The 19868-nt window shown below is 42.8% G+C and overlaps 1 protein-coding gene across 3 annotated transcripts in view; it reads right to left on the bottom strand.

The window, feature by feature from the left end:
* CA10 (carbonic anhydrase 10) overlaps window positions 1-19868 on the bottom strand; it is a 483725-nt gene that overhangs the window by 400312 nt on the left and 63545 nt on the right. For all 3 annotated transcript variants that reach the window (XM_008687829.2, XM_040640851.1, XM_008687835.2), the window contains exon 3: window positions 1749-1823. In XM_008687829.2, the coding sequence (XP_008686051.1) occupies window positions 1749-1823 (75 nt within the window). The remainder of the gene's footprint in view (window positions 1-1748; window positions 1824-19868) is intronic.

Raw genomic sequence — 19868 nt, forward strand, 5'->3', positions numbered from 1 at the left:
CACACTGCACATTTCATACGTATTATCTCCCATAAAGCTGGAAATGAGGGAAAGGTCAGCTTTTTAAAATCAACACACAAAAGGAAAGGTAAAACTTTCCTGTGGCTGTCTCAGAAGCAACACACCAAATCAAAAGAGGGCTGTGAACACGTGTAAAGAAGGGATGTGCCAACCGAGGGGAAATCATCAAAAATAAAATGTGGGGCAGAAAAGGCAAACTTTGCAGGACTTATTCAGTGTTATCCGTGAGCACTTCAGTCACTACAGAGGATATTATTAGTTTGGCAAGACTCGTTATAACCTGGAGGGAATATGCCCTTTGTTGCTCTAATTCCATAAGCGCAAAGCAAAGCATATAATTATAAATGCAATTTCTGGGATGCCTTCAATATGAGAAGCAGATTCCTCAGGAAAACAATAAACACTCCATCCATTGGCGAGGGATGTCCCCAGTTGTTAAGGATAAAATGCCATGTATCTAGATCAGGCCACGTGAATAGAGCCTGTGTCAATTAAGTTGTTACAAGATCATTATTAGAAACCTGATCGTTTCTGGGTGAATTAATCAAGACCAGTTTCTATGCCCACTGGGCCAAGGAATAAATGTGCCATAGTAAATCTGTACAGTTAATAATCTAAATTTATGAGGCTATTTGGCAGTCAGCTGGCTTTTTCGTGGGTCACCCACCTCTCCCTCACCAAGCCGCTTTCCTCCTATTGGAAGCCCCAAGAGCATGTGTCCCATGGTACAACTTAAAAGGTGATGCCCAGAGGGGTTTAGGAACTTGCTGAGCTCTGCACAGCTGACATCAGGAACTCTACAGAAGAACCAGAACGTAACAGATAGCAGCTAAGAATGAACCAGGTGAGCTGGGGACACTTCTCTTCCCACCTGCCACCAACTACAAAGATCTCCATCGACACGTGGAGCCCTCTGTGTTCACAGCCTAAGTGGGGACCCCATATCAACCCTCTCAAGAGCTCCATTTCTCCCCTTCCCACATCTAGGCAGTTAAAAATACTTTGAAATAGTTCACCCGCCTTTCTGTCCATCTTTCTCCTTTAACATTCCTGCTCTTTCTCTTGCCTCTCTGCCCACTGAAGTGTGATAAAGCAGAAGGAGGAGGACCGTGACTAAGGGTAGAGTGGTGGGGGACCACAAGGACCCTCCGCCTTCCTTTGACACTAAAGCCATGGTATGTTTCTGGCTCTAATTTGTCTTCAGTTCTCTTCCCCCCACCCCCATGCTGACAGCATCCACTCCGCCCGTTATTTTGAGCCCGTGCTTGGCCCCATCTGCTAAGTCCTGACCACAGATGCTATTGCAGTGACGTCAGTGACTGCGTGCAACCCAGCAAGCCTCACTGTCATGGTCAGCCCTTCCAGACTTCCCATTTAGTTAATGTTAAAAAAAAAAAAAAAAAAAAAGCTCTTTCTCGCTTAATCAAATTGCAACAGACAGAGCTTCAACCCTCAGTCCTCCGTGGCCCTCTCCCTGGCAGAGCCACCTGTAGAGGGAAAGGCCTTGGGATGTAGGCTCCCGTGCAGAAAGGGGGTCTTGGTGAAATCGCCACTCTTGAACAAACATCCCCTTGATGGAAAAGTCTTACATCTACCGAGTACGAAAGATACTGCTACTCCTTGCGATACCTTCCTTGCCATGCAGCAAATGCAAAATTCTGGAAATAAAATTTCATTCAAATTCTTTCCTTAAAAAAATAAAAGAAAAAGAATAAATGTGTATTTACCTGGAACAAAGCTTCCCTGGACCACCTCCTTGTACGCCCACCAGCCTTCATGGATTTTTGGTGAATTCTGTTGAGCTGTAAGGGAAAAAAAGAAAGAGACATTGAGAGGCTAGCCAAGCATCCCTGTGTCCTGGCCAAGGAAGAAGGGTGAACATACACACAATAACCCTCTCCCACCCACAAGTCATCCTACAAAATGCAGCAGCCACCTTCCATCTCTTTTTTTTTTTTTTCAAATAGATTAACTTGTAAATATACTGTCACTGAGTTTTTATAAAAAAGCACTTGGTAGATTTCTATTGAAGGGAAATAGACAGTAATTATGTATTTAAGCCTACTTGAATTCCCCTGCCACTTGTCTCTACCTCTGACTCCACCTCTTTCCTGCACCTGCCCCTACACACGCACGTGCACACGTATACACATGCACATGCACACGCACACCCTCCACTAGGACTGAGGAAAGCAGGCTGATCCATCCACAAGCCAGGCAAGGGGTGCACAAACCCCTTAGGAATGGAGAGGAGGTATGGCATTTGCTAAAAGGGCTGGGCTAGAAGAGGGAAGAGCTTTCCTCAGGCCCTGGAAAAATGAAAACAAGAATATACGTCATCATGGTGAGAGCTTTGGCCATCATAGGGAGAAAACGTGGAAAGCCCAAGAAACTGGACATAGCATAGGGATCTGTGAGCTCATGCTGACAAGACCTCGGGATAATCTTTGATCTTCATGACAGTGGGTGGGCGATCTGGGGTGATTCTATTACATGTGGGCATACGCCCCAAAGTGCACACACACTTGTGAATGCGGTTCAGTAGTAAAGGCGTCCACACATCTCAGCTGTCAGTCACCCTGCAAGAAAATAAGGTGATTTCAACCGCATCTGCAATTTGGCAAGTGTATACAGCAAATGTTAAACCTTGACTTTCATTGCCTTTAATTCCTGTTCTTTTTTCAGTCTCCTTCAGACGCATCATTCTGGGTTACAGAACATGGTCCAAGACAATGCGTTTGAAAGCACAGCTTTGCATAGAGAGAGGATTTGCCAAATTCCTTTAGCTTCCATATGAACTGCAATCGCTTAGTGCCAAGTGTCTTCCCATAGTAGAGGGAAGATACTTTTTCTGCCTATGACATTACGGCCACTGAGGCTTGCAGCTCTGTGATGAAGAATGGTTTATGACACAGGACGAGTGAAAGAGAAACCCACTCCTTATGGAGGTGACAGTGGGGTTTGATGTATTAAGACACAAACAGAAGAGGGACAAAGAACCTACTTAAGGATCTGGAAAGATACCACCTTTCAAGTTGCCCAGCATCAATCTAGGGCTTGGGATGCATCAGAGTACCCCAGGTGACCCAGTACCCCATTTCCATGCAGAATGGAGAGAGCTCCCGCAGCCCTTGAGGACGATCCTGAAGGCGGCTGAGTGGAAGGCCAGTGCATCTATTTTGGGGCAGCAGGCAAAGGGAGAAGTGGCCTCAAAGCATAGGCTGGAGAGGCTTTGTCCAGCCAGGGAGCCAAGTGGAAGAGTCAACAGAGACTCCAGGTATTTGCAGCACTAGGGAAAGACAAGGAGATTTGAAATCCGCCAGGAATTCTTTATGTTCGACCAAGTTAAGAAACCAGATCAAGAGGATCAAGAGTTACATGGTTGGAAAGTTTACCAAGTAGCTGGACGAAGGACGTGTCTCTGGTTCAGAACAACTCTGATGCTTCCTCTGAGCCTTGATATGCACGATCCACCCTCCCCCTCCTTCCCAGATCATTGGAGGGTTGTCAGAGGAGAAAGAGGGGAATGCCAAAGGTTTAGAAATCTGTGAGATCAGATTCACCTAAGGTACTCAGACCAGGGCCAATTTTTTAAAAGATTTTATTTATTGCTGGTGGGGGGGGGCGGGGAGAGGGAGAGAGAGAATCTCAAGCTGACTCTGTGCTTAGCATGTAGTCTGATGTGGGGCTCAACCCCAGGACCCTGAGATGATGACCTGAGCCAAAACCAAGAGTCTGATGCTTAACTGACTGAGCCACCCAGACACTCCTACAGTGGCGCATTTTTGAAACAAACATTTTGTCATGCTCACCTTGATGATAATTACATAAAACTCACAGGCGGTACATCCTACAACAAATAAAAACAACTCTGATATTTCACTAAACTTCGGCCTCACTCTGCTGGCCAGGAAGTATGTCCCAAGTCTGGAAGAGATACACGTATCTGAAAGCCCACAGTATTGAACTGCAGACACCACCTAACAGAGATAAGCCACCTTGCATTCGAGATAAGCCAGGATTGATTTTCCTTATCAAAGACAGGAATTTCTGAGTTTTATCGAAGCTCACCAGATTTTATCCAATCAGGATTGTTGCCTGTCTTAAACAATTTAAACTGCAAATACAGCCTTCTTTCTTTATTCTCAGAGGTAGTTGTTGGGAAAGCCATACTTTCTTTTTTTTCTAATTTAATTTTATTTAAGTTCAATTAATTAACATATAGTGTATTAGTATTATTTTCAGAGGTACAGTTCAGTGATTCATCTGTTGTAATATAACACCCAGTGCTCATTACATCACCTGTCCTCCTTAAGGTCCACCTCCCAGTTACCTCACCTCTCACCGCCTCCCCTCCAGCAACCCTCAGTTTGATTCCCATGATTAAGAGTCTCTTACAGTTTGTCTCCCTCTCTGATTTTGTCTTATTTTATTTTCCCTGTCTTCCCCTATGATCCTCTGCTTTATTTCTTAAATTCCACATGAGTGAAATCATATGACAATTGGTTTTCTCTGACTGACTTATTTCACTTAGCATAATACCTTCTAGTTCCATCCATGTCATTGCAAATGGTAAGATTTCATTTTTTGATGGCTGAGTAACAGACCATTGTATATACATACCACATCTTCTCTATCCATTCATCTGTAGATGGACATCTGGTCTCTTTCCATAGTTTGGCTATTGTGGACACTGCTGCTATAATCATTGGGGTGCAGGTGCCCCTTCAGATAACTGTGTTTGTATCTTTTGGATAAATACCCAGTAGTGCAATTGCTGGGTCACAGGGTAGCTCTATTTTTAACTTTTGAGGACCCTCCATACTGTTTTCCAGAGTGGCTGCACCAGCTTGCATTCCCGCCAGCAGTGTAAGAGGGTTCCCCTTTCTCCACATCCTCTCCAACATTTGTTGTTTCCTGACTTGTTAATTTTAGCCATTCTGATGGGTGTGAGGTGGTATCTCATTGCACCAAAAACCATAAGATACCTAGGAATAAACCTAACGAAAGAGATAAAAGATCTGTACTCTGGAAACTATAAAACATTTATGAAAGAAATTGAGGAAGACACAAAGAAATGGAAAATCATTCCATGCTCATGAATTGGAAGAACAAATAGTGTTAAAATGTCTACGCTACCTAGAGCGATCTACACATTTAACGCAAACCCTATCGAAACACCACCAACACTTTTCACAGAGCTGGAACAAATAATCCTAAAATTTGTATGGAACCAGAGAAGACCCCAAATAGCCAAATGAAGGTTGAAAAAGAAAACCAAGCTGGTGGCATCACAATTCCAGACTTCAAGCTATATTACAGAGCTATAATCATCAAGATAGTATGAAACTAGCACAAAAACAGACACATAGATCAATGGAACAGAATAGAAAACCCAGAAATGGACCTTCAACTCTATGGTCATCTAATCTTTGACAAAGCAGGAAAGAATATCCAATGGAAAAAAGACAGTCTCTTCAACAAATTGTCATGGGGAAATTGGACATCTGCATGCAGAAGAACAAAACTGGACCATTTTCTTACACCATACACAAAAATAAACTCAAAATGGATGAAAGACTTAAATGTGATACAGGAATCCATCAAAATCCTTGAGGAGAACATAGGCAGCAACCTCTGTGACCTCAGCCGCAGCAACTTCTTGCTAGACACGTCTCCAAAGGCAAGGGAAACTAAGGCAAAAATGAGCTATTGGGACTTCATCAAGATAAAAAGCTTTTGCACAGCAAAGGAAACAGCTGACAAAACCAAAACACAACCTACAGAATGGGAGAAGATAGTTGCAAATGACATATCAGATAAAGGGTTAGTATCCAAAATCTATAAAGAACTTACCAAACCAACACCTAAAAAACAAGTAATCCAGTGAAGAAATGGGCAGAAGACATGAACAGACATTTCTCCAAAGAAGACATCCAAATGGCCAACAGACACATGAAAAAGTGCTCAACATCACTTGGCATCAAGGAAATACAAATCAAAACCACAATGAGAAGCCACACTCTCTTGCATGTATCTCATTATTACACGTGAGGATCTTCACAGCACTCAAAAATTTGTTTTACATGAAATATTTTTACCAAGTTGTTTCACAAAAATTTTTGTTGATAGTACTTACACATATCCATTTCAAACAATTAACATAGTGCTATGATGTAAAGGAGAAATAAATGTAATTTGTAGTAATATATATTTCAGTGTGTATGCTTGAGCATGATGCATTTATTTTTTAAGATTTTATGTATTTATTTGACAGAGAGACAGCCAGCGAGAGAGGGAACACAAGCAGGGGGAGTGGGAGAGGAAGAAGCAGGCTCTTAGCAGAGGAGCCTGACGTGGGGCTCGATCCCATAACACCGGGATCACGCCCTGAGCCGAAGGCAGACGCTTAACGACTGCGCCACCCAGGCGCCCCGAGCATGATGCATTTAGAACAGAAATTGGCCAATTATCATCTACTAGGCAAAGATGATCTACTGACTGTTTTTGTTCCACTCAAAAGCTAAGAAGGCTTTGCATTTTTAAGTAGTCAAAAACAAATAAATAAAAAAAGACTATCTTGTAATGTGAAGATTATATTAAACGGAAATTTCAATGTCTATGAAGTTTTATTAAAACACAGTCATGCTCCACTTCTTTACATATTGTCTATGGCTGCTCTCTCACTACAATGGCAGAGTTAAATAATTGTGACAGAGACCAACTGGCCTGCAAAACTTAAAATATTTCCTACGTTGTATTTTACAGAGAAAGCTTGTTGACTGTTAATTTACACACAACATTTCAAAAACCATTCAATATGATATAATGCTTTACCTATAATATAAAGAATAAATGCATACTTGGTTATGATACACCAGAAGAATGAAGAAGTTGGATATTTGATTGAAACAGTTACAAATAATACAGTTGGGGGGGCACCTGGGTGGCTCAGCCAGTTGAGTGTCCAACTCGATTTCAACTCAGGTCATGATCTCGGGGTCCTGGGACTGGGCCCAGTGTTGGGCTCTGCATTCAGCAAGGAGTCTGCTTGAGATTCTCTCCCTTTCCCTTTGCCCTTCCCACCCTTCCACCTCTCTCTCACTCTCTCTCTCTCTCAAATAAATGAACAAACCTTAAAAAAAATAATACAGTTGTACTGTATTGGAGAGGCCACAATCCACAAGTGGCATTGCTCTCAGTGGTGTGATCTTCCAAAATACAGAACAACCCTTGGCAAAGTTCAGAACAAAATAAAGTACCATCTTCCCTTGATATACACAGTACTTGCATTGCTGGAGAAGAGGATATACTAAAACTATGTAAGAGATACTTTGTGTTCATATCAACATGGAGTTTATAAGCTCAGATAAATAAAAGTTTTTCACTCACTTGAATGTCTGCTGGGACATGGGACAATGTATCACTGTTTAAAACTGTCAAATACATTGCAGAGCATATTCTCTGCCAGCCCTGACCCACTACCAAGTGGGTACTAAATGCAGTACCTTTCATTCAAACAATCTCAAGGGGCACCTGGGTGGCTTAGTTGGTTAAGCATCTGCCTTCTGCTCAGGTCGTGATCCTGCAGTCTTGGGATCAAGCCCCACATTGGGCTCCCTGCTCAGCAGGGAGTCTGCTTCTCCCTGCTCCCTTCTCCTCCTCTCTCTTGCTCTCTCTCAAATAAATAAAATCTTTTTTTTTTTGTTATGTTAGTCACCATACAGTACATCACTAGCTTTTGATGTGGTGTTCCACGATTCATTGTTTGCATGTAACACCCAGCGCTCATTGCAATACGTGCCCTCCTTGATACGCATCACCAGGCTAACCCTTCCCTCCACCTCCCTCCCCTCTAAAACACTCAGTTTCTTTCCCAGTGTCCATAGTCTCTCCTGATTCATCTCCCCTTCTGATTTTCCCCCCTTCATTTTCCCCTTCCTTCTCCTAATGCCCTCCATGCTATTCCTTACGCTCCACATGAGTGAAACCACGTGATAATTGTCTTTCTCTGCTTGACTTATTTCACTTAGCATAATCCCCTCCGGTTCCATCCATGTCGATGCAAATGGTAGGTATTCATCCTTTCTGAAGGCTGAGTAATATTCTATTGTATATATGGACCACATCTTCTTTATCCGTTCATCTATTGAAGGGCATCTCAGCTCCTTCCACAGTTTGGCTATTGTGGACATTACTGCTATGAACATAGGGGTGCATGTGCCCCTCTAAAATCTTTAAAAAAATAAAATAAAACAATCTCACAATGCCCCTCTTGACAGTCACGACCTAATGGGATTACTTATAGCACTATTTACCTGTGCTAAGCGAGGATAAAGCATCATGTTGAACAGAAGATACTATTTTATCTAAATAGATAAAAGACACATTTCCTTGTATATCTGAATTGCAGTGTCTACATCACATGCCACCGCATTACATATTTCAATATTTTTTCCTTTTCCTGCCATTTGACCATATTCTCAAGAAACTGTCATTTCCACCAAAGGAAAAGTAATGAGGAAGAAAGAGAAAGCAAAGATGTTTGCTCTTAAGATGACAAAACGGGAAGCTAATTCCAATACAATCCTGAGTAAAATGACTAAGTTTTCAGATTTTTGGATACACACATATTCTCTCTCTCTTCTCTCTGCGCATACAGGCACCCTCCACCCCCCCCCCACACAGAGGCCCCTTATAAGGAAGACCTATCAATCTGACCAAAGCACTGTTTTAGGAGATGTCATTTAAACAGAAGAAAATGAAGTCCTTGGATAATTATGAGTATTGCAACGGACAGAAGTATCACCGCAAGCTTCTGTGCCATCCAGACAAGCTGCACCACGTCTTGCCCTCCCTTCATGCCCAGTCATCGATCCTTCAGCTGGCCCATCCATTCAGAAGCGAAATTATGTAAGTTTGGCAGGCAGCAAGACAAGCAGACCATCTGAATGAAGTCTGTTGTAACGAGAGAACTGCAGAGTTTCCGTTTGCTTTCTTTGACATGCCTTGTGAAGGATCCAAACTCACCCTGCAAAAATCAATCAGCCTGAGCTGGGCCCACTTGCTGTCTACCAGTTACAAAATAGGATACCTGCAGGCTAGGGGCGAAGAAAAGGAAGGCGTTTTATACGATGTGTTTTTGAATGCCTTTGTATGCCCCGTCTGGCCTCATACTGTTGGGCGATTTGGAAAGACAGGCCAGCACATTGAAAAGGCACCTCATTTAACACTTTGCCACAGGGATGCCTGGGTGGTTCAGTCGGCTAAGCATCTGCCTTCGGCTCAGGTCATGATCCCAGGGTCCTGGGATCGAATCCCACATTAGGCTCCCTGCTCAGTGGGGAGCCTGCTTCTCCCTCTGCCTGCTGCTCCCCCTGCTTGTGTGCTCTCTCTCTTTCTCTCTCTGACAAATAAATAAAAGCTTACAAAAACATAGTTAAAGCTCTGGCACAGTAAGCATGAGCGGCTTGTTTGCAACAGAGCACCAGGAGAAGAACGGGCTTTCCATTTTAAACCTTCCCAGCCAGATCCTGCGGGGTCATCTTGTTTACATCTGATATCCAGTGAGTGCAGAGCCGGCTGAGAATTCGTCAGAGCAAACAGGTGAACAGAAAGCAGTCTTAGCCTCTGCGGCACTTTGCCTGTGCATTGGATTTCTTGACTTAACGTGCAACCAGCCCCTGGGAAAAACCCAGGTGTCTAATCAAAAAAATTGTGTTGACAGTAAAAGCTGTCATCACGGCCAGATGAGGTGATATACATAGCAAGGGCCCCTCTCTTGATAGTAAGGAAAACATATTTCAATTTTATTCTCCTTTTTTCGTTGTGGCAGTTTGAGAACTTGTGGGTTTCAAAAGAAAACTCAGACTCTCGGGATTTGGAAAGAGACACAGAATTCATTGCTCCAATCTCCTCTTGAGGAGTTGAGGAAATGGACGAACAGAGAAGGGATGCCACTAAAAAAAAAAAAAAGAAAGAAAGAACGATGGTGTCTTCGAACAAGAGTCAGCAAACTTTTTCTGTAAATGGTCAGATAATATATATTGTAGGCTTTGAAGGCCATCCTGTCCCTGTGCCCACAAATCATCTGTGCCACTGTCACATAAAAGCAGCCATATACAATATACAAGTGAATGGCTGTGGCTGTGTGCCAATAAAATGGTATTTACAAACGCACACCAAGGGCTGGATTCAGCCTGTGGCGAGCAGCACTGGGTTGATTCCCATCTTACCGCTAGCAATGATGTTTGTCGTCTAGTTCTGCTTCCCTACGCAAATGTTGAGAAGTGAGCTACTTTAAAAGGAGAATCAGAATTTGGAAAGAGATGAGCTTCTAATTACAGGTAAATAGCATCTGATCAAAAAGCACTGTAGAATGCACATGGGATACTAAATCTTTCCCCAACTCCCTGGAACTGGTCACCAGAGTCTACAAAAAAAAATCAATATGGCTCCCCACACACACCATTTCCATTGGGCTAAACCACCAAACTTGTAGGGCTCTCCTATAAACACTGCCCACACCCCCCCACTGGGTTTTTCAAACAGTCATAAAGGAACTGACTGATTCCTAAAACCCCTATTACCCTTCTCTTAAGCCTATAAAGCCTGTTTCTGCATAACTCCTGGGATTCTCATATGTGTCCATAGATAAAGGAATTATATTTTCACAGGCAAAGTCTTTCACATCATTTTGAGATGAACTTCTGCAACTCTCCTCTCTCTGTATTTTCAACCCCCATCACTACCTTGGGTTCAGAGAAAACACAACTTTGGACCATCTCCATGTGGAAATTACAGTGGTCTCTTGACCTCATGGAAAAGAAAACTCAAGAGCAACAATGAGAGTGCCCGGTGTGGTGGGGAGGGAAATGGTGCAAGATGGTACAGAAGAGCTTTCACAAGAGCTCCCGCAAGGAAAGGGAGATTGCCTAAGGAAACTCCCGTCTAAATGCACCTAACTGTAGGCATGCACATGGCAAAAATGCACTTCCAAGCCCTTGGTCAGTGCAACGTTATCTGTGCCAGGTGGTCTATGACAAGGGAAGACGGAACCAAATATAGGGGAGACACACTTAGATTACAGGTACTACTATGTTACTTTGTTTTAATGGGATATGAGGAGCTCTGAACAGCATAGTTTCCTTAAGAAACCCCTTTTCTCTGCCTAAGGAGGTAACATAAAGAAGGAGGCTCTGAGCCTATTGGATCAGTAGAAAACCAAGTGTTGGAAGGTAAAAAAAAAAAAAAAAAAAAAAAAAAAGTCCTGCTATTATTGGATGCAGGACATGAAGGATCACATTCTCTATCCCCAACACAATCTGTTTTACCTTAGTGGCCGATTAGGCCCCTTACATGGGATGCAGGAACATCGAGAAGAGCATGGACCGCTAGGAGAAATGTAAATGACCATCCTGGTACATTGTGTGGCACCCATTGGACCCGTCAGGCATAATCTTCTTCCCCAGGTGCTTACATAGGGTAGGTTTATTGAAATCCCATTATTTATGCAAAGCCTCACCAATAAGAGGTGCCCAATAAAGCTGGATGAATGCAGGAAAAATGCTGTTGTGAAGTCAAACGTGATACGAAATTGCAGTCCCGCTCAAACAATCCTTGGGAGACTTTAGTTTACGTCCAAAGACTTGTTTGTGTGATGCCTGTATTTGCGGTCAATGGGAATGCTGACAAAAGCAGTTTCAAGTTGGTGGACAGGCCCACACTCGCTTGACAGATGGAAGAGCACCCGGAGCTGACACTCTGCCTGGGGAAATGAAAGCCAGAGCAAACTCTTTTATTTAGCTCAATGTGTTTCATTTAAAACTATGGTGGGGGTGGGGGTGGGGGTGATACCATATCTGTGAGTATTTACATCTGTGTCATTCTTCACGTTTTTGTATTTGTGAGACAAGAATGAGACTCCCTTCTCTCCCTCTACCCTACATGACCCCCATTTACCACGAAAACTAGACAGAACGCTCAGAGCACGGACTGCACTGGCTAACTGGGCCACACACGGACTAATCAAGCCCAGGAAATGTATATGAGCTAGAATCACCTTGCACATTTGGCCAGATTCAAGCACGCTGACATCAAAATTGTATGTGCATTGGGAGATTAAGGAAAAGAAAAAAACTGGTGGTGAAACAGACTATATCACTTTCACCTAAAATGCTTAGAATGAGATTGCAGTTAAGAGGCTCAAATGTAGCTGGAGTCAAAAATCAACAAGAGGGAAAAGTCGCTAATAGGGACGACGCTCAGTCCCTTTGCCTGGTGTTCTAGAATCTCTGACATTTGGATTTACCACTCAGTCTGATCTCATTTCTCATAATCTTTATAAAATTTCTGCTCTACTTGCTGTCCTCAAGTATTCATGTTTATTACTCTTCCTACACCTTTGCTTTATTTAGTCTTTTTTTTCCCCCCTGGCATTCCCTCTTACTTCTTCTTGACTAGTCTTACTCAATTCTCAAAGGCTCACCAATTCCCACTCCTTTCAAGAAACCTTCCCTGATCACTTCAGTTCCACTGTGATCCCTCACATCCCTGAATTTCAGAATGTTAGTGTCTATTTCTTATTTGCCACTTTCATTATTTCAACAAACATCACTGAGTACCTACAATTGTCAGGCAGTGTTCTAAGCATTGAACATACATTCTGTTTTCCAAGAACTTGTATTCTACTGGAGGGAGAGAGGGGGAAAAAAGCAACTGAATTAAACTAGAAGGAGAACGTTATGCACAGAAAGTATTCCGCAGTATAATTAAAGATTAGGACAAGATAATAGGAAAGTGACCAGAAGGACACTTAAGATTGCATTTCAGATTATGACAATCTGAGATTTAAATGACAAAAAAGATCTGGTATCACAAAGATCAACAGCACTGGTATTTCAGGTGGATTCAAGACCCTAGGAAGGCAAAAAGGAGTTTGGCTTTTCAAGAAATGAGAGGTAGCCACTATGGGTGAACCATGGTAGATGCTCGGAAGGAGAGATTCCAGATGAGGCTGACGATTTAGGTCGTGATCCGGTGGCTTCGACTAGGATTGGGTTGGTGAAAATAGAAGTGGATGGTTACCATATCATTTAAAGGAAGAGTGAAGAGAACATGCTGATGGAATGAATGAGGGAAGTTAAAGACCACAGATCAAAGAGAACTCCTAGCTTTTTTGGCCTGAGTGAGTCAATGTTGACAGTTATTGAGATGACAAAGGGGACTGGGGGAAGAGTATCTTTGGAGCATGAAGTGAAGTCAAGTGTTCCATTTGAGATGGTGAGTGAGCATTTATGGGGAGATGCCAGGTAGGTGGCTAGATATAACATGGATTCTGAAGACAGTCAAAATGGGATATACGTTTATGACTCTTTGACATATCAGTGATATTTAAAACCTTGAGTTTAGAAGAGGTCATCAAGAGGAATGTGAACATTAAAGAGGAGACCAAAAGGGACAGAGAATAGAGCTCTGGGTTGTTCAATACTTAGAAGTTGAAGAGGAAAATCTGAGATGACCTTGAGAAGGAAAGGCCACTAAGGGTGGAGACAAAAAAGAAACAGGAGAGAAAATCGGTAGTCTGGTGCTAGTCCTTGTATCTTTATTTACTTTCTCTTGACTGATAGATAGATAGATAAATTTTAGAATAGCTTTAGTTTCATAGAAAAATTACAAAGATAGAGACCTCCTACATATACTCACACCTAGTCTCTTTTAGTGTCACTATCAGCTTCATCAGTACCTTTGTCACATGAAGTCCCTTCTCTGTTCCCAGGATCCCATCAGGATCCCACATTCCATTTAGCTGTCACGTCTCCTTGGTCTTCTCATGGCTTCAGCAATTTCTTCATATAATTTTTTGTAAAAAAGGATTTGTTTATTTGAGAGAGAGAGAGAGAGAGAGAGAGTGCAAGCGGGGTAAAGGGCAGAGGGAGAGGAGAGAGAGAATCCTCACACAGACTCCCTGATGCGGGGCTCGATCTCACGACCCTGAGATCATGACCTGAGCTGAAATCAAGGGTCGGACGCTCAAGGGACTGAGCCACCCAGGCGGCCCTCTAAGTGATTATTTTTAAAGAGAAATATTGGGGTAACCTCAAGACCAATAAATAATGACAGAATAATGCTAAGCTATTTAAAAACAATTTGACTTCTTACAAATAAGAAACTAATCAAGAAACCCTGTAACGCTGTCTAATGATTCTCTTCCGTCACAAATCCTTGTGATGAACATTTCATTAAAGTCAGGACGCCTTTTGCATTCCATTTTTTTACTGTTATTTACTATCTTGGAATCAGGTATAGATGTATTTTCCATAAATATCATAGATCGATTTGGTAGTAGGTTCTGTCTATGTTTTAAAACAGGTGGATGGAACTCCAGACCCCAAAACTTCAAGTCCACACCCATGTTCACCCTGCCCCCGCCACTCTGCACACGTACATCAAGGAGAATGTACGTGTGTTGTATTCTGAATACTAAGAGTGTTGATACCATGAAACACTTTTTAAACTGCAGTTGATAAACAACTGGTGATTCTTAAAATCAGTGAGTTCGTGAATTGTGGGATGAATCTCATTTCATACAAAACTTTCAATCAAAACTACTAGCTTTGAATGAGATCCTCATCTCTCTCTTAAGCTTGAAATCAGCAAGTCTAAGTCAAATGAAAAGAAACAAGCAGTGTGGTTGGTGTCTTTTGAGAAGCAGTGTGAAATAATGGAGAATATGGAGCATCCCGGAGCTGAATCACATTCACTACTAAATTTTGTGTCCCTCTGGGCAAATCATTTCACTTTTAAAATGCTCAGTTAAACACACACAAAACACCTCAGTGTCCTTATCTGCACATTGGGAATAACTGCCTTGAAGGACTGTCAGAAATGCTAAATAGGCTGATGTATATAAAACAATAGTTTAGGGGCGCCTGGGTGGCTCAGTGCGTTAAGCTTCTGCCTTCGGCTCAGGTCATGATCTCAGGGTCCTGGGATCCAGTCCCACATCAGGCTCCCTGCTCAGTCTGTTTCTCCCTCTTCTTCTGCCCCTCCCCCTGCTCATGCTCTCTCTCTCTCTAATAAATAAATAAAATCTTTTAAAAAAAGACAATACTTTATGCACGATAAATGGCACCCACTCCTTTTATTATCTGATGTCAGTGGTGGTGGCACTGGTGGAGAAAAGGGTACAACCACAGGCAGAATGGGAATCTAGCAAAAGGATAAAAGGAAAAAAGTAGAAAATGCTCCAAAGAAGAAATCAGAAGTTATGGCATAATTTCACTCAAATCTGATTGAAATTAAAAAAAAAATCACAGCCTAAAGGAGCATTGATCTGCATACTCCCATTCTCTAAATTGTGAGCCAAGTCATAGAAGGAAAAAGACAGCCCTGCCAGGAGAGAGCTCAGGAGCCCCTAAGGACACTTAGGACATTTGCAAGTCAAAGTGCAGTCAGCAAGGAGCCTGCAGAGGAAACAGAACCCAGACCTGAAGCAGGAAAACAACCCATTCTGGAAACTCACATGGGGTACCTGTGTTATTTGCTGGGACAAAGCCTAGCCCAATGCCCCGTGGGCTGCAGGGAAAGCAGACGAAATGACTCCCTGCGATCAATTAGCCTTGATGGGACAGAGGGTCAGATGCAAACCTGAGGAAAAGGCCAGGGTGGTTTTATTAATTTCTTTTTCTCATCTATCAGCAGCTCAACATTGTTTTGTCCTTCTTTCAGATTCTGACCCACTGAGTGTCTGCTGACCACGCAGTACATAACAGGGGCTGTCATATACTCTGTTAAGTGGTGGAGCCTGTGAATTCGGAGCATATCTGAGCTGTCCAGACCAGTCGAACTAGAGTTTCGTTATTTAAATAACAAAAATGAAAGTGAAGTTTGGAATCTGGATTACCTGGAGCCTTGTAACTGGAAAGACTTGATCATTCTCCCTATCTTAGCTACTACTTCAATGACAGGACTCGGAAACTTCTATTCCTCCCCCAGACATTTCATCTCAGTTCCATCCAATCTTTTCAGCGGCTCACTCAATAGGGCGCTGCTATTTTCCAGAACCTCACGGTCCCAACAGTTGTGTTTTGCCCCTATATCAAACACAGTAATAATAATGTCCCAATATCCATATTCCTCTTCTCCCTTTACAAGAGAAGCCCTGGTTTTAGGAAAATGTCTCAGAATAAAGACAACATTTCCCTACCTCCCCTGTAGCTAAGTGTGGACATGTGACTAAGTTCTGGCCAATGCAATCTTAGCTCGAGGAAGTGTTAAAGGGAAATGCTGTGCCTCTTCTCACCCCTTTCAGAAGGCTACACTGTGCATACGATGGCAAGACTCAAGCAGCCATCTCAAACCATGAAGCAAAAGCCTCATTTCCAGTAACAAGAAAGAGGGAGCTGGAATTCCTACACTGCCTACATTTACAAGAAAGAAATCTCCATCTTCTTTGATATTTTCTGTCACTCACAGCTGAAACTAATCCCAACCTATCCATACCCACCTCCAATACTGAAAAAATTAAAACTTGATTCTACGTCTGCTCTAGCTTTAATCCATTCCCTCCTATACATTTATAATACCCAAGCACAAGTCCTCCATAATCACTGACATGGGCAATTACAGCTGCCTAATCACAGGACTCCCCATCTCCACGCTCCCCGCTGCTGTCCCGCACCTACCCCATTATTAAGATTTCTCCTCCTAGGGGCATCTGACTCTTGATTTCAGCTCAGGTCACAGTTTCAGGGTTGTGAGATAGAGCCACACATTGGGCTCTGTGCTTAGCATGGAGTCTGGTCTGCTTGAGATTTGCTCCCTCTGCCCCTTCCCCTGCTCGCAGGTGCTGTCCCCCTCTCTTTCTCTCAAATACATAATAAAAAAATAAAGTCTTAAAAAAAAAAGATTTCTCCTCCTAGAGCAATATTTTGCTCTTGTCTTTCTTTGACCCTTCAAAAATCTTCAATGACACCAACTCTTTACAAAGCAATATCCAAATTCGATCACCACCACATCCCTTCAATGCTCCCAGTGGTTACACAATAATGGACAAGTGTCCCCGTGAGGCTTTCCATGCCCTGTATGGTGTGGCTAATTTATTTTTTTTATTTTTTTTATTTTTTTAAACTTAATCTAATCTCGTTTGGGGGTCTTTTCTCTTTTATTACATACTTCTGGCTCACATATACTATCTTCTTAAGTTGTCTCTTCAGGGGCTTGTCCTCCTGCAAGAACGGTTCCCCAATAAATACTTTGAACGGAACTAAATTTAGACATTTGTTTTTCACTGACTGACTCTAGGTCTTAGACTGAACTCTCTGCTCTTGTTTATGTGTGTCAAATGCTCATGCTATTTCTTTTACCTGTAATATCATTTTCCTCATGACATATCCAAAGTAAATCAATTCTTCAAACATCAGCTCAAAGACCACCTTCTCCTTGAAATCTTCCATGTTCCCTCCAGATGAAAGTAAGCTTTACCATCTCTGAAGTTTACTACCATTTTATGTACAATTTAGTTCATTTTTATCCAACTCAATAAGATTCAATTCAAGCCAATCCAAAAAAAATGGTTAGGACGTAATCTACATTTGACCACCTTTTCTGGGCTTCTATTTTGGAGAGGCTTATAGTTCAGTGAGAAGGAAAGAGAGGTTTTTAATGTATTTGAGGAGAACGTTCATGAGGCGGATTAGTTAAGATAATGCCAGTGATGAGAACGCTAGTTTCCCTGCTGTAACAGGTAATTTCTAAAGTCTCAGTGGCGTAGGACAAGTCTATTTCTCACACATGTGAAATCTTAAACTGGGTTTCCTGACTGATGTCAGGCTCTCAAGTACAGGGCCCAGGCTCCTTCTGCCTTGTAGCTCTGCTGTCTGCACTACACGGATTCAGACCACCATGCTGTGGACGCCAGACCAGAGGGAGGACAGCATGGGGTAGCTCGCATAGGTTGTTTTTGTGGCATCGGCCTGGAAATGATGCTCATTACTTCCGCACACATTTCACGGACTAGAACTTAGTCCCCTGAATTCATCTAAATGTACAGGAGGCTAGGGCAATGTTGCCTAGCAGTGGACTACACAATGAGGTTTGACTGGACAGAACCAAGGTAAGTCTTCTAGAACCTTCCATGTTCCTCAGTAATACTACAGAGAAAAGCTTCCCATTCCCCTGAGATGAACCAAGAAGAGAAGGCAATATGTTTTGGGGAAGATATAGCCAGGGTGGCTATAACTTTCAATTTGCCTGGGATATCCCTAACTTACCCTTACTGTCCCAAAATAAATATAAATGGGACCCTCCTTTGCTCTCAAAGGTGTCCCAGTTTAGACGGTCATCCCTGCACATAGCCATGGTCTTTGCCACGTGTAGCTTCACTGTCTGGAGAATTTGCCTGCTGGGCATCTGGAGTCCTGTCCGATCGTCCACACGTTGGCCGATATTCTGTCTTGTACAGATGCTGTCCAACCTAAATCAAGAACGGGTACCTCCCCCATCCCCTCCTGTACCCTCTGCCTTTCTCCTACTTTCCTCATCATCATTTGCCCCCTGACAAATCAATAAAACCAATCTATTTGACCACAGAAAAGACCCAATTACTAGAAACCCAGGGACCCAGATACTTCCCTTTTATTTAAATGTTAGATGAAAGAGGCATATTTCAAGGGAATAAGCTTTTTGAAGGTATCAAAGGCTGGGTTGTGATGGGGCTGAGTGGGCAGAGGGTTCCTCTTTCTCTCAGTAAACTTTCTCCATCAGCAAATATTCAACATGACCCCCCCCCCCAATTCTTTCTTCCACTCCTGTTCTATACAAGAGAAAATGGCTCCTGGAATGAACTGTCGTGTAATGTAACGAGTTATAATTATCCTATAAACAAACTATCTAATTACATTTCATTTTCTTCTCAATATGGACTAGCCTGTTCAGAAAAATGAAAACATGACATACAATAACAGATATGGAAGGGAGCTTGGAGATCTCGTTTTCTGTCCCCCTGTTTATCAGATGGAGAAACTGAGGCCCAGAGGGGTGAAAGCCTTCAGAGGAGCTCATGGCAGGGAGGCAGTACTGTGACTCAAGGCCTCTGCTCATCCAACTGTTGCTCCTCCAACTTTACATAAAAAAAGGATTTTCAGGGGCGCCTGGGTGGCTCAGCGGTTAAGCGTCTGCCTTCGGCTCAGGGCGTGATCCCGGCGTTCTGGGATCGAGCCCCACGTCAGGCTCCTCCGCTATGAGCCTGCTTCTTCCTCTCCCACTCCCCCTGCTTGTGTTCCCTCTCTCGCTGGCTGTCTCTATCTCTGTCGAATAATAATAAAAAAAAAAAGTCTGTTCTTAAAAAAAAAAAAAAAAAGGATTTTCAGTGACTTGTAAAAGGGCAGATTCGTTGTCAGTCCAACAGAACATCTAACCTCAGTTATTCCGGATTATTAGTTTAGCAGTCAGCAAATCCAAGCTTTTCGGAAGGTACATATGCACTAACTTCCACTCAAGAAATCGGCAGTGGTAAGATTTTGTCCTATTGGCCTGTGCGGCAGGGTTCTGGAACAGAAAGCGCACACTCCGTGCCTAGGAAAGCCGAGTGCAGGAACCAAGTTTGGTGAGAAAGCATCCTCTGTTCTGTAATCACCCACCTCCAGAACTCCATGCGACTCCCCTCAAGGTCTACCCGCTTGTAAAATGAAAGGCAGATTATTATGAATGAAAAGACAGAACTATGGAAGCCTGCTTTCTCTGAGATCCTCTCCCAAAGTTAATCTTCAAAGGAACAAAGGCAAATGTACTTTAAAATGACTTCCCCTCACCCCCAAACAATAGGTTTCCTCAAACTTCTGGGAATG

This window comes from Ursus maritimus, unplaced genomic scaffold (genome assembly GCF_017311325.1).
Source record: "Ursus maritimus isolate PB19 unplaced genomic scaffold, ASM1731132v1 scaffold_24, whole genome shotgun sequence".
Classification (NCBI taxonomy): Eukaryota; Metazoa; Chordata; class Mammalia; order Carnivora; family Ursidae; genus Ursus; species Ursus maritimus.